The sequence below is a fragment of the Hypoxylon trugodes genome (assembly GCF_022578975.1).
Source record: "Hypoxylon trugodes strain CBS 135444 unplaced genomic scaffold F4822scaffold_5, whole genome shotgun sequence".
NCBI lineage: Eukaryota > Fungi > Ascomycota > Sordariomycetes > Xylariales > Hypoxylaceae > Hypoxylon > Hypoxylon trugodes.
In genome coordinates this window covers 1,457,613-1,471,251 of record NW_026250020.1, presented here as the reverse complement: position 1 = coordinate 1,471,251, position 13,639 = coordinate 1,457,613, and the positions used below count along the sequence as shown (strand labels likewise).

The following is a 13,639-nucleotide window of genomic DNA, read 5'->3' as shown; positions in this document are numbered from 1 at the left end:
TAGGTACAAGGGTAGAGGGACATCAGCCTCTAAAATGGGGGGAAATACCCAGGGGTCCTAGGTACCTAGTTTCGGGGTTTTTATGTAATTTAGTGGGTACCCAAATAGCCATTTAGAACAGCCGCCTTACCTAATCTTAGGTAGTTAGCACCCAAGATAGTGGAATAATTATAGGCCATTCACGCAAACACAGCCATTCCCCCATCATTATCATCGCACCCCGTCACCGACGATGCTGTTTTAAACAGAAACAACTCCATCTCCTACATAATACATACTCGTTTATCAAATGGGCAATTTCGGCACATTGGGCCGCATCCCCTTTACCAACTACACCGCCGAAGCCTAATACAATATTAATCCCTACTTTAGAAAATTCAATTTCTATTGTTTGAAGTTCAGACGGATCAGAGACGACCCAGACAACACAGACAACACAGCAACCAAACCAAACCAAACCAGACAGATCGTCATCGCATACCTGCCCAACTTGTCCACGTCCACGTACCCGTAACTCGTCACTCGTACCGATTCACCATCTTCAATTGTGATCTCTAGGTCCATCGCGCCAACACGTACCGATACGATTTTCGATTCGAAATCCCCCGCATCATTTATCTTTGATCATTCATCATCATTGATATTTGACTTGACATCTCTTGATCATCTTGATCCGGGGAAACCTAAACCTTGGCTCGGCTCGACTGTCATTACAGTTCACCTGCCTGTTCGACTTGCCACCCTTCTATTCGCTTTATTCGGTCTATAAACACTATTATATCCTTGCCTTAGAAATGATGGCCATGACTGAGACATCTCCACTTTCTACAACCGGTAAACACTCTCCCCCAGAAGAAAAAGCAGCATTACATATCATCCGCTCTGTTGTTCCATACATGCATTCTTTCAATCTACCCCATCCCCGTCTTCATATGCAACTCCCAAGCTTCAGCCGCAACTCCTCAGCTCTAACAACTCCCATGCCAGACCGTCAAGAACGCTCAGGCCGCAGACGGCCCTTTACAACTTGGGTCAAGAAACTCGCCAATTTCAAGACCGGTTCCGCTGAGGGTGGTCGAAATGCCCATTCAAAACGCGATGCTGTCCCCAAGGGCTCCAAGAAGCGACCTTCCAAAAACAACAACCCGTACCCTCAATCTGGCCGCATCGGCTCATCATCACCAGCCCATCAAAGCGACCCATCCTTCTCAACATCCCATAGTGCCCGACTCTCAGATCCATCAATAGTCCGACGAAGTCATTCCTCCGTACGAACGTCCGCCGATGGAACCGCACCCCCAACAGCTGGCGGCATGTCAGTAGCACCCACGATGTCAACCGACTACGAAACCAGCCACTCCATCCACGCTCCCTCACACATGGCATCATCCGTAGCGGGCACCAGCCGCACCGCGAACGGGGGTCTCGATTCACGCAAGGGAGGCGACAGCACATTCTCATCTCCCGCGCCCTCGGTGCGATCCCTAACAACTACACTCACCACGATCCAATCCATGGGTCCCAACGGCGCAGTCAACATACCACAGCCTCACGGCGGCCACTCATCCAACCAAGGAAACTACCAAACGATCCAATTCTCACAACCCTTCCCCTCGAGCTCACCCGCGTCCGCGCTCCCACCATACCTCACCCCACACGCAGGCACAGGCCACCCAACGACGTATAACACGGCCACCGCGAACAACCTACTCACAGACAACGCATCCATCCTAACCCTCGCCTCATCAAGTAAACACCGCCGTCGACGATCCATGGACACCGACGCCTCCGTCCGCGCCCTAGCGCCCTCCTCCCTCTGGGGCGGTAGCCGTGAATCCCTCCCCCTCTCCGTGCTAAGCGCCAACGTAGACGGGAGCAGCAGCAACCGTAACGAGCTCCAAGCCCCATCCCTGCACCAATCCACATCACGCATCGCGACCGGTGGTGAGCGCACAAGTATATACTCCACAACCGGTATGTCGGGCGAACAACGCAACAGTTTATACGCCGCCAAGCAACAAGGTCTAAGCGCGGGCGACGGCGCTAGTATTCGAAGCGGGTTGCTGGGACACGGGCGCGCGGATAGTATTACCGGAAGCGTGGCTGGTGTAAGTAGTCCCCTGGCTTCGCCTTGGGAGGGCGCTGCTGTTGCCGAGGAGAAGGATGAGAATGTGAATGTGAATATCGTGGTCAAAGATAAGGAATGAGAATAAACCATACTGCTTTTATGCAAGAGTAGGAGACGGGAAGGAAAGAACTAAAAGTAGAGCCGAAGAAGCTCATAACTAAAAACTTCGAACCCGTTCGAGACGGGACTAGACGATTTGTTTAGATAGGGGGTAGCAGGGGTATGAATAATGGACTGAATGCGATGACATCCCACGACACACACGACCCCTCGGTGGATGATGGGGTTTTCGGAGGGACGGCGGGAATTTTTGATATTTTATTTCCCGTGAGTTCCCCAAGTGTCACTTTTGGGGATGGACTCGATTACTACTACGGAAGGCAGGCGGGCAGGCAGGCAGGACCCGGCTGGGATTGATGGCAAATTAGATACCCGTTTACTGTACCCCAGGGCTGAATTTACAGCAAGATTGTGATTAAGCCATTTCGTGTCGCTAGTTCTAAAGTGTGTCCTGAGTGACTTGACTGTAGTTGGGTGCCCTGCTGATAGATCATTCGCACCACAATACGTGCTAAAACGTGTAAGTTTGATTTATGAAAATGAGTACGTTTAAGCAGACAAATACATAAGGATGTTATATCCAAAATCGAAATCGACAAGTATATCCAAATATAGCACATATAAACATGATAATCAAGGGAACCTAGGGTTCTCGGAAAAGGCAATCAATAGTAGGGTAGAGGATCAAGATCCAAGCCCGCAACCGAAAATCTGAAAGAGTCGTTTCTGTAATATGTTCCGTTAGCTTGGTGTATTGCCAACTCAAAGCGTAGTTATAACGTGGCAAGTGAAAATTACATACCTTGAATAGCTCCCCGCGGCGTCCAAATCCAGCCTTCCACGGATACAGTCATCAAAATCAACATCCGCATATATGACGCCCTCGTCATCTTCCCACTGCGGCCCAGCCACAACATCGCCAAACGGAGAGACAATGCTAGAGCCACCACGCGAAATGAAAGATCTTGCATCCGATGGCGTTTTCGCTGACACTTGACTACTTCCCTTGTTCTTGTCCTCATTTTCTTCCTCTTCAACGACGGCGGATGCTACCAATGGTTGTCCGTCAGGAAGCGCAATTTCATTCCCGTCTTCGTCGAACACAGATCGCCTCCTGCCTCTATGAGCTATTTTGGCAAAGCCATCCTCGGTCAAGGACGAGTTTCGTCTCCCAGTCGGCTCTTGGGCGCCGTTCATAATTATACCACGTTCGGTGTTGTGTGCAGTGCCGTGGCTAGCCCTGGAGTCCTCGGGTACACACATATTCGAGCTCACAACGAAGCAGCGACCTTCGAGTGCGACGGTCCGCATCACTGAAACAACTATGGTTAGCCTGTATATCGATAGACGTTTCCAGGGGTTCTGGTCAGTTATTTTGAGCATAGCCACCGACCAGTTCAGTGTGAAACATCAACTCAAAAAAGAGCTAAATCCAAAAATAACTTACGCGAAAGCCAAGCATCGCGACCATCTGCCGTGGGAGCGAGATACAGATTCACATTTTGCGCATAGAGGCTCTGTCGCAACAAGGGCATATAGTTCTCCCAACAAATAGCAGCAGCCAAATTGATGCGAACGCCACGAATGGTAGTGCTCACTGCCTTAAGGGTCGCGGGAGATCCTTGTGCCCAGATAAGCCGTTCCGATCCTGTCTGTTTCTTGTCAGTTAGCCACTAGAAATCCAACACTTGAAAGTTTTAAGAACCCAGGCCTATTTCCATCATATTTAACCCATAATGCATCTGATCCTGGTTATTGGTCTGCCTCCCGCATCGTCCTGCTTTCCAGATCCTTTATATCTTTGGTGATACTAGCGAGTTTGGCGCGTTTTCCGTTAGCCTTATAGAGTATCTCAAGATTGCGTAGAGAGATCATCTCGTTTCTTGATGGTAATTTATTGTGTTTCGCAATTCCCACGGCCATCAAAAGACTCCACTCAGCATCAGGAACGTTCCCTAAGCGCCAGGAAATACCTCCATCCAGATTGGCCAAGGACCATGCCTCTTCCGTATTAATCGGAAATTGACCTTTTGTTCCCTGGGCATCTAAGATAGTTTGGATTGTACCGTGTGCTTCAAGAAGTTGGCTCATCGGCGTAGTCTCGTCGATATTTGCTATCATAAGCCGTATCTGGACAAGAAAAGACCGTAGCATGGAACTAGGCCAATTCGGATGGGCAGCTAGCCAAGTCTGGTATTGCCTCATTACTTCCGCCATGCCTTGTAGTGAGTTTGGCGCATATCGCCAACCCCTCCGAGCAAGTTCAACAACGTCGCTATCGGGACCAAGATAGACTACCAACTCAGTGAATAACACACGTAGAACTTCTTCAACCACCTCATCGAAGTTCTCGCCCAGGTTGACGGCATCTCTCCAAATAAGTGTCAATGGGTGCTTCACACCGAGAAGTACCGCCGAGAGATCCCCGACATGTTTCCGAAACATTCGAAGTAAAAGAGGATGCCCAGGCCACGTAAAACGTAAAAGGTAGAGCATCATGATAACGAATTCGGGCAATTCATCCCTCATGGAGTCTTTGAGTTTATTAAGGGATGTGTCCAAGACTTGGAACATTTCGGCAGGAGACGTCGTGTGTTCCATAGACAGATGCAAGGATGAGAGCTCATCCCAAGCTCCAAGCATGCTCGCCCTTGAGGCGTGGAGATCCACTAGAGTAGGGCTTCGGGTAGAGAAACCCTCAGGAGTCAGTATCCAACGAGATTCAGGGCCGCTCGCGCACGCATCAACGTAATTCCGCAATACAGTAATAATCTCTTCTAGTTTGCGGGTATCTGGCGGGGACGGAAGAGCGACCGGAACAACTGGCGATGGCGTTCGACAAATAACAGCTCCAGATGGTTGGTTTTCATAAACACTTCCCAGTTGAGATAGGATGTCTGGTTTGCCCTCCACATAACGTTTGATTTTTTGGACATCCACATTTCGACCTCTGATGAAGAACTTGGTTGACTTTCCGGCAGAATCTCTTTCAGATTTTTGATGGAGCATCTCTATCACTTCGTGCTTTTTGAGTTTCTTGTCGAAGCCCCATTGTTTAATTCTTCTCTTATACATTCCCGTCCTGTATGTTTTATGAGAAGGAATATCCACAAGCAATGGTGTTGTTGGGAAACTTGCGTAGCATAAAATCCATGTTTCTCAGACATTATTTGCTCGACTTCTTTGAGGGCCTTGTTTTGTTCCAAATAGAGGTTTTTTATAAATCGTCTCTGGGATTCCCAGTCTGCGGGTGATGCGTAAGCTTTCGGCCGAATTGGGAGTTGCTGACTCGGTACGGGCACGTCGACCTGCCATTGCGTTTCCATCTTGTGATATATGACTAGATGTATATATCCAAACTGATTCGCTCAAATGTAAGTCGGATACAATCCGGTGCCGAAATGAAGTTAGAGCGATGAGAATGGCTTTATTGAGTAATTCTCACCACCATTAAGGTAAAGTCGTAAAAGCGATCGATCATATTGAATCCATGGTTTCACAGGCAGACATGGGCAACGCTGATTGGTTATTTCCAGAGCCGACCCTCCAAATAAGCTATATATAAATAGGGGATAAATTTAGACTTACCGGCTGCACTTTTCGTCTCTTCCCAATAACCCCCTGCTTGGGGCATACGTAAATAACGGCGCAGTACAGGCTACCACCAGCCTTTTCCACAAGCCCAACAACGATGAAGACTCCTGTCTCCCTCGCAATGCGTTCGACTTCCTCCCTAGTCCCGTCACCCCTGCTTAGTAATGCTTGTCCATCGCTAGTTACGATTGCGTCAGCGCCTAACTGCCGTTTGACCCAAGCTTCGCCAGCGCCGGCTCCATCGCCAACGGTATCTCCTAAGTCAACGGCGGCCTTAAAGTAACGCAGAAATTCATCACGGCCCTCAGTGGTCCGAGAGCCAATTTTACATCCGAAATCAGAGCCACGAGGGTATCCACCTAGGTAAGCTTCTGGAAGTAGTAGGATATCAGCACGATTGGCAGCTGCATTGATAGCAATCTGGCGAAGCTGGGCAATTGTTTCCTTAGTTGTCGCTTGGGTCCCTGGAGATGCCGTAGCAAGCCGGATCTTTGTGGAAGCCATTGTGAGTGTGAACAGTGTTTGCTAGTATAATATGGTTAGTGTTGTAAAAAATTGAATGAGCTTAGCTGACCACCTTCCTAAGATACTGTGTGCATAAAAATAAAAAGAGAATATTTTATCTTTTTTTTCATCCGAAGCAACTTCGCTTCGACCTTTCAAATAAAAGGCAGCGACGAATGGAAGCTACCCCGCAATATACAGTAATCCCGTGATCTTGGGGTGCGTTAGTTCACGCTATGCTGTATTTTACCAGTTTCCAGAGGTGTTTAGGTGCCCCAAGCGTCTTCCAAACCACTAAGCTGGTATTATGCACAGACCTGTTAACGCTCTAGTCCCCCCTATACTTAGGACCTCAGTACAGTATCGAAGCCTCCACAGGGGAAGGGCAAACAGATAAAGTTTTAGGTGGACTACACCAAATACCTCCCACCCATGTATATTTAACTGTCCTTGAGTTTCCTCTTCTCTCTCTGTTTTTTTCCTTATTCATGAATACATTCGTTCATTCATTCACTCATTAATTCTCTCTTCGGATACCTTCATCATACATCTTTGACCCCTTCCATTCTCTCCTTTACTCGATTTACATTCATTCATATCGATACCATGCCATCAATCACCATGCCCTCCAACGGAAACACCCTGAGCGTCTTCCCCTTCGAGATATGGTTATTAATCGCGAACATCCTCGAAAAGACCGACCGCAAGAGTCTCGTACAACTATCACTATGCAACAAAGCCGTCCGGAATGCCACTGTGATCGCTCTCTTCCGCGAGTTCCGGAGTGATTGTAGATTATCCCAAAAGGCATATACCAGATTTTTCCAATTGGTAGCAGGATCCCCAGCCCTTGCAAAATTAGTTCAACACCTTGACGTCTCCGACTTCCCGTTCGAACGCTTCGAACGCCACAGGGACAGCAGCACATTGACCCCCGATGAGCTTGAAGAGAACGGAGTCGTCATCAAGAACGTAGCGAAGCGCCTGGGAGCAGACGAGCTACACCACCCCGCTCTACTACGCACCTGGCAGCCGCCCACCATGCTCGAGATGCTGCCATGTCTCCTGCCCAATCTCAAGTCGATATGCATAGGTTACAATCCAAGCAAGGAAGTAAAGCACTTTGAGAGATACGTGGTGCCTTGGTCAAAACGCTCGCCCGACAATCGTCTAGCGTTGCTGAAAGAGGTCAGATTCAAGCAGAGCCTTGACCTTGCCGCCTATCGCCTAGATGGGGTTCGTGGCTTATTCTCGGGAGTAGCCCCGAATATTGACAAGCTACGAATGTCCCTGTGCTCCAGGGACTATCCCGTTACTGATCCGAAAGTGGAAATAACGAAAAGGATGATCGGGAAGTTGAAGGTGTTACGCGTGTACCATGCACGATCGGTGACAAGCCACGGTGCTTTCTTCGACCAATTGACCAACCTCGAGACGCTAATATATATCCCCTATTCTCCCACGGTTACCACGCACGAGGACACGCATATAGGCGAGGATGATCTGGTTGACGAGCTCAACCTTATCATTAGAATACCAGAGGTGAATGACCTTATAGGCACTGGTTGGACCTTAAAGAGATTAACGACCCTCCGATTCCTTGCGATAAGTCAAAGAGCCCTTATCCTCGCTCTAATCCCTCAAAAGGATGGCCTCGCAAACGACTTCCTTTTTCACTTCCTGCCGAAGTCGCTCGAGGTCTTACACATATGGGAGGTCAACCGGGCGATAATGCCTCACCTCGTCGCTTTCCACGCCCACGTCATCAATGGTGACTTTCCCAATTTGAAAGGCTTCCGGATCTGGGGCAGGCGAAAATCCAGATCTCCCTTAACCATTTTAGACTGGTTTAGAATCGGGGAGATATCTGATGATATCAGTCCCACCGCCGTGGAGGTGCCGTTCCCATACGAGGAAGGGGAATGAAGCAAGTCCGCCAGAGCAGACTGGCGAAGGGGACTAGAGGTTGTCGTCATGTATATATTCGCTAGCTTCATTTAGAATCTGCTTTTTTCGCATATCGGCCGTGGATGGGGTAGTTGCATAAAATAAGGGCCCAGTAGACGGAAGCATCAAGGAATAATTTTTCCGCGGATCTATTAACTTAGAGGGGGGCGTTGCCTATTGCATGGGAAGGCATTCGGTGGTAATCTTTTGCCGTTGGGGAGTTAAAAGGTTCAGGAGGAAGCTATCGCATCTTGCGACTATGAGTTAAGCTACTAGTGTCATAGTCAATGAGCTCATGAAGACATGAAGACATGAATACCAAAATACAGCTAATCTGAAATATAACCCGAAGGTGAAATGTGATGTGCGCCGCTTATGACTGTCATTGTGGACGATAGACGACATTGATTAAAATCGACACATGCCAAGAAAATTTATGCGTATGAAAGAAGCTCTATTTATTAGTTCCTTTGATTAATCTGAGAAGACCAACGCCACTGCCTGATGCCATCATGCCATCTACTCAGGGGTGGGTATCTCTAAACAGGTATTAATAGTCCTCGTAGGACTCTGAATCATTTATACATCGTAAATAAACCGCCTGGAACCTCGTAGTCATCGCATCGTCAAAGAGAAGGGAATCCTTGCTATCATGAGCCACCCATGAACGAGCCGACCAGTATCATTATGACCTATTTGTCTGCCACCTCAACTTAAATATCTTGCGCGCCTCGCGACCCGCAATTCTGCCAAATTCAACTTAAACTCATCGCGTCGCCTATAGCATTAAAGCAGCCAGGCCCGCGGCGGCAATGAAACCGGCCGGTGCTGCGGTACGTTGCGCAGGATTCGAAGAGGTAGATGAAGCAGATGATTCACCACCCGGACCAGAAGAAGATTCACTACCTCCTTCAGATGTGGCGCTACTCGCTGGGCCAGTGGCAGTGACACTAGTCGCCAACGTCGAGCCGTTAGTGGTAATAGTCGACTCGATCACACCAGTAGTGACAGATCCAGACGCCGAACCAGACTCCGTACCAGAACCAGTAGCTGAGTATACAATACTAGTGACAGCAGAGGTAACGGTGCCTTCGCTATTGGTGATTGTGGTGTCAAAGGTTGCAGTTGAGATAGGAACAGATCCACCAACACCAACACCAGTTCCAGACGCACCACTACCAGAGGCAGAGTTTGTGGCCGTAGGGTTAGACTCCGAGGAACCGGTTGCGCTCGAACTGCCCGAGCCACTCGCTCCTTGAGAACCCTAAGAATTATTAGTATGAATTGAACAAAAGCAGAAATATAATATTTGGTGCCTTACGCCTGGGGTCTGTGTTGCGGAAGCAGTTGCGATGACGGTGGTGGTTGCGGAAGGGTTCTGACCAGTCTAGAGATGAATCAGTTAGTTGAACTCCATATCATTTCAACATAATTGCTACTTACAGGAGTAGGAGCCCCAGAAATGGCGACCGCGACACCTATGACGGGCACTTAGCATGACCAAAACGACACCACAACTTAATGACATCGTGCTGTAGGAGACGTACTAGCGCAGTATTGGCTGCCATATTGGATGACCTGCTGAGCCACTGATTGGTCTCCGCAGGACTCCGTAGCGCAGTCTCTAACTCCGTATATGAAGTTCTGTTTGGTGCAAAGGCACGTAGGGGTAATATCATTACCGCAGCCAAGCTCGGAAGCCTGGCCCAACATGTTCTGAACGCAGTCGCTCTGGAGCATGGGAAGTCAGTATCGATTGTGATGATTCATTGCAATATCCAGGATTTGCTTGGACAACATTACAGGAATTAGGAAATACAGAGTATGAATAACTTACGCCACATTTGGGAAAGCCGTCAGGGAATGTGACACTCTGAGCAGCGGCAAAAGCTGCGCCGGCGCCAACGAGGATCGCAGAAGTCTTCATCTTGGACGGTGATGAATACGAATTATCGAGCGTTCTGAGGCGGTTAGTTGGTTGGATTGTCTGTCAAGAATGGTAAGAATTGCTGTCGGCACAAGATTGTAAAAATTGATGCTCAAAAAGTGTGCAAAATTGTGAAGATGTGTGGGTGAAATGGAGATTGCGGTTGTGATGTTTGTGGAAGATGGATGTGCTGTTGAATCTGTGAATGTGGGAAATTTTGTGAGGAAAAGAAGAAAGGAAACGGAGTCTTGATGCTGGGGAAAAAGAGGAGACAGTTTTGTGTTTCTTTCCGTGGAATAAAAACAGGAAGGCAGGTGGTATCAACAAGCAGGTACGATGCTAGTCTTTACGTGAAAGGAAATCGCACCTGAATTTCCGTCTAGGATGGCAATTTCGTTCGGTTGTGTATGTGCTTGTGTCATGTAAGACACGAAACGAAGATATGGGGTGGTGATCAATGTCCACCTGGAGAGGTGATCGGTTTTGGAAGGGTTGATGATAGATATGAAGGTATCACGTATAAGTTAGGTAGGAAATTGATGTGGCAATGTGAAGGTGGATGCTTGGTAATTGTGTAGGTATAGGTGTATGGACAATAATTAGAGGAGGATAAAAGTGTCTGCTTACCGAAGAGTATGATATCAAGTTGACGATCTTGTGCAAGTTGAGTTCCTGTCGTCGTTGACCTGAATTTAAAGGCAAGAAAGTAAAGACGAAATTTGACGAAGGACGGTAGTTTCAGATATCCTCTGCTTGTTGGTGATCGTAACTGCTTTCTTGCGAGCGGTAGATCAATAAATGGAAAATCGGCAAAGAAACAACAAACGTGAGAGTCGGTTTCTCAGTCAGTTAAATAAATATTTGACTTGGCAGGTTAAGTCATACCCAGGGAAATCGAGGTTGTGGAATAGCTCATGCAGGTGATTGTTATAGTTTCGGTACGTACTGGGGTATTGTGTAACCTGTTTGGGCACTAAACTACTCACACGTCAGGAGCACTTGCCGTCAACATGTGTACATGCGTGTATCCAATGCAGGAGCCAAGGACTGTACCTATTCCACTTGCAAATTATTGCCCATTGGTCCTTGAGGTTGTGTACTGCTTAACTGCTTGCTACAACGGATGGAAGTACCTTACCTACCACATACGTGTAGGTAGGTACATAGCACGATGCCCCGAGCTTCAGGTAATTCTTTGTTCATCTACTTATGTGTGTACCTGATCTACCGATCTACAAAATATTATAGCTTCTAGTACTCCTTACTGATCCTCACTAGTTACATGTAGTCACTGCTAATACTAACACTAGCAACATGATAGTCAGTACTGTCAAGTTGTGAGCTTGACCCACATTACCAGAAACGTAGCTTAGTATACTTGGCACGGGACTGGACGGCCCATACCGGCTTTGCATCATTGTGTGGGAACAATCTAGCTGCCTTGCTTATGGAGAAATCCTGACAGATCGGGTAGTCAAACTAGACAAAGAAGAGCAGAATTTTCGATGAACTCATTGACGTTTACGGGCTCTAGCAGATGGTAACGGGCTCGTATTTGTCTACGTCTAGTATGGGCCTGACCGAATGAGGGAACGTCAAATTCTAGTGGACTGAGTACGGAAACGAACGAACGAACGAACGATGAGTGTTAATGCATGAGCAACATTAACCACCGCGGGTACATACTTGGTACTATGGTTTCATTAGCAACGGTTCTGCTATACATTTGTACCTAGGTAGGTATAGAATAACAGTATAACCAGATACTTAGTCCATTTCATTTTATAGTAATATCTATTAGTACTCTACTTGTATTTTCCATCTAGGTCTACAACCATCTGTAGAATATGGTGAGCTTTCCCAACCACAGTAGAATTCACTGAATAAAGCAGCTTGTATTTAATACCGCAAACAAGCTAGCGACTCGATGGATTTTCCTTTGTTTGGACAATACCATATTCAGATATCTGAGATCGGATTCAATGATGTTATGGTAGCTTGTCGGTGAGGGAAAGCAAGAAAATTCTGGAAGAAGAATAGCTCTGAAGTTCAAGGGCAACGGACATTAAGCTCCCTGTAAGGGACCTAGCTAATCGACCAGCCAACCAAGGTAATTACTGCATATGGATAGCTGGACATGCTGTTCTAGCGATTTGATTGGCCAAACCCACATCAAGCTATCCAATGCAAGTTTCGCTAGATTACCACATGAACTGGGTTGTTACTTGTATCCCTAGTGCCGTTAGCCGTTGTGCCGTGGACCTACCCACAGCATAAGAGAGGGCTCCTACTATGAAATTCGTTCGCAGCTAAGCCGTAAGTTCAGCGTCTGTATCGCTCTTACTTAGGTCGTCCAAATGTAGCCCATGGAAGGAATATTAGATTTAAGTCCTTGGCCCACAATTGATTACTTTGAACAAAGGACTGGCCCATTCAACCTACCCTAATGACGATTGATGTCATAACCTTTTAAACCAATAGGAGAGTGGAAGCAAAACCCCTGCTTCTTTCAAGGTAATCCCTGCTTAAGATCCCGCCCCACACCAGCTCTTTACATCCTTTCAGCCAGTTCAGCTTTCCCCTCCTTGGAAAAACAACCATCGGACGCAGCTGCGGATGTTCCTGGTTCAAGGAACAAGTTCAACTTTCAAGGTCAGTTCCCTGCATTATGAATATTTTTCTTGTAACCGCCTATATAATACAACCACATATATTATAAGAAGGCTGTTAACTGAACCTGCTATTGGTTTATCGAATAATAGTTCCCCATTTAGTATAGGAAAGAAACAAACAAACACGAGAAAAAGAAAAAGCAGGTTCGGAGTTACTACTGCCGAGTTGGAAACCCATCGATCCGATCCGGCCATCCTAGTGGCAGACGTCCATTGATGTCACAAAATAGTCACTGCGCGGTAATCGTCCCGCTGTGACCCAGTGCCGTGGCCTACAATTTTATGCAAGCCTACTATTCCTCTGTGGTCACTGGTCACCCGAGGAACTGCTCCCGTCCTTGGCCTAGTTAGACCCAGCTACGCGGCTTCTCACCGTCTCCAGCCATCAATATCGGTCCCGTGGGGCTGATCAGATCGACAAAGTATACTCATCCGATGCCAGCGAATTCCATCACATACATAAATCGCCAACCATTATTACCAACAAACTCTCTACCATAACCATCACCACAATCAGATTTCCTTTTTTCAAAAAAGAGTAGGGACTAAGAATGATCTCTAGGAAGAAAACAACACCCTCGCCAAGTGAAACACCTGGAAATTTGCACAACTCTTCGTACGACATACACACACAAGAAACCAATCTTCCCCAATGTTGCTTGCCAACCATTCCACTTCGGGCGGCCTGCTATGTGTACCACAAAGAGGACGGAAGCACTAAACCTCCTCCCGGTGCGAAAAATCCTGGCCCTACTCAATTACGTAGACAGCAGAAGCCACTAGTTCCATGACTCAGGCCGTGCGCCC

At 47.5% G+C, this 13,639-nt stretch overlaps 4 protein-coding genes across 4 annotated transcripts; 2 read left to right on the top strand and 2 right to left on the bottom strand.

The window, feature by feature from the left end:
- Positions 1–182: 182 nt before the first annotated feature.
- Positions 183–2,916, top strand: F4822DRAFT_403302 (uncharacterized protein). The gene is made up of 2 exons (XM_051458109.1): positions 183–834; positions 988–2,916. The coding sequence occupies exons 1-2, from the start codon at positions 795–797 to the stop codon at positions 2,205–2,207; spliced, it is 1,260 nt and encodes a 419-aa protein (XP_051314369.1). The 5' UTR covers positions 183–794; the 3' UTR covers positions 2,208–2,916.
- Positions 2,531–6,589, bottom strand: F4822DRAFT_251090 (carbon-nitrogen hydrolase). The gene is made up of 4 exons (XM_051454432.1): positions 5,777–6,589; positions 3,636–3,840; positions 2,991–3,501; positions 2,531–2,914 (listed from the first exon to the last, which is right to left on the bottom strand). Exons 1-4 carry the CDS (start codon positions 6,284–6,286, stop codon positions 2,854–2,856), a joined length of 1,287 nt encoding a protein of 428 aa, XP_051314368.1. The 5' UTR covers positions 6,287–6,589; the 3' UTR covers positions 2,531–2,853.
- On the top strand, positions 6,459–8,572 carry F4822DRAFT_403279 (uncharacterized protein). The gene has a single exon (XM_051458108.1). It carries the CDS (start codon positions 6,893–6,895, stop codon positions 8,210–8,212), a length of 1,320 nt encoding a protein of 439 aa, XP_051314367.1. The 5' UTR covers positions 6,459–6,892; the 3' UTR covers positions 8,213–8,572.
- A 40-nt stretch (positions 8,573–8,612) lies between these two features.
- On the bottom strand, positions 8,613–10,810 carry F4822DRAFT_403276 (uncharacterized protein). The gene is made up of 6 exons (XM_051458107.1): positions 10,788–10,810; positions 10,071–10,572; positions 9,781–9,964; positions 9,677–9,711; positions 9,555–9,620; positions 8,613–9,497 (listed from the first exon to the last, which is right to left on the bottom strand). Exons 2-6 carry the CDS (start codon positions 10,158–10,160, stop codon positions 9,012–9,014), a joined length of 861 nt encoding a protein of 286 aa, XP_051314366.1. The 5' UTR covers positions 10,161–10,572; positions 10,788–10,810; the 3' UTR covers positions 8,613–9,011.
- Between the last annotated feature and the right edge of the window lie 2,829 nt (positions 10,811–13,639).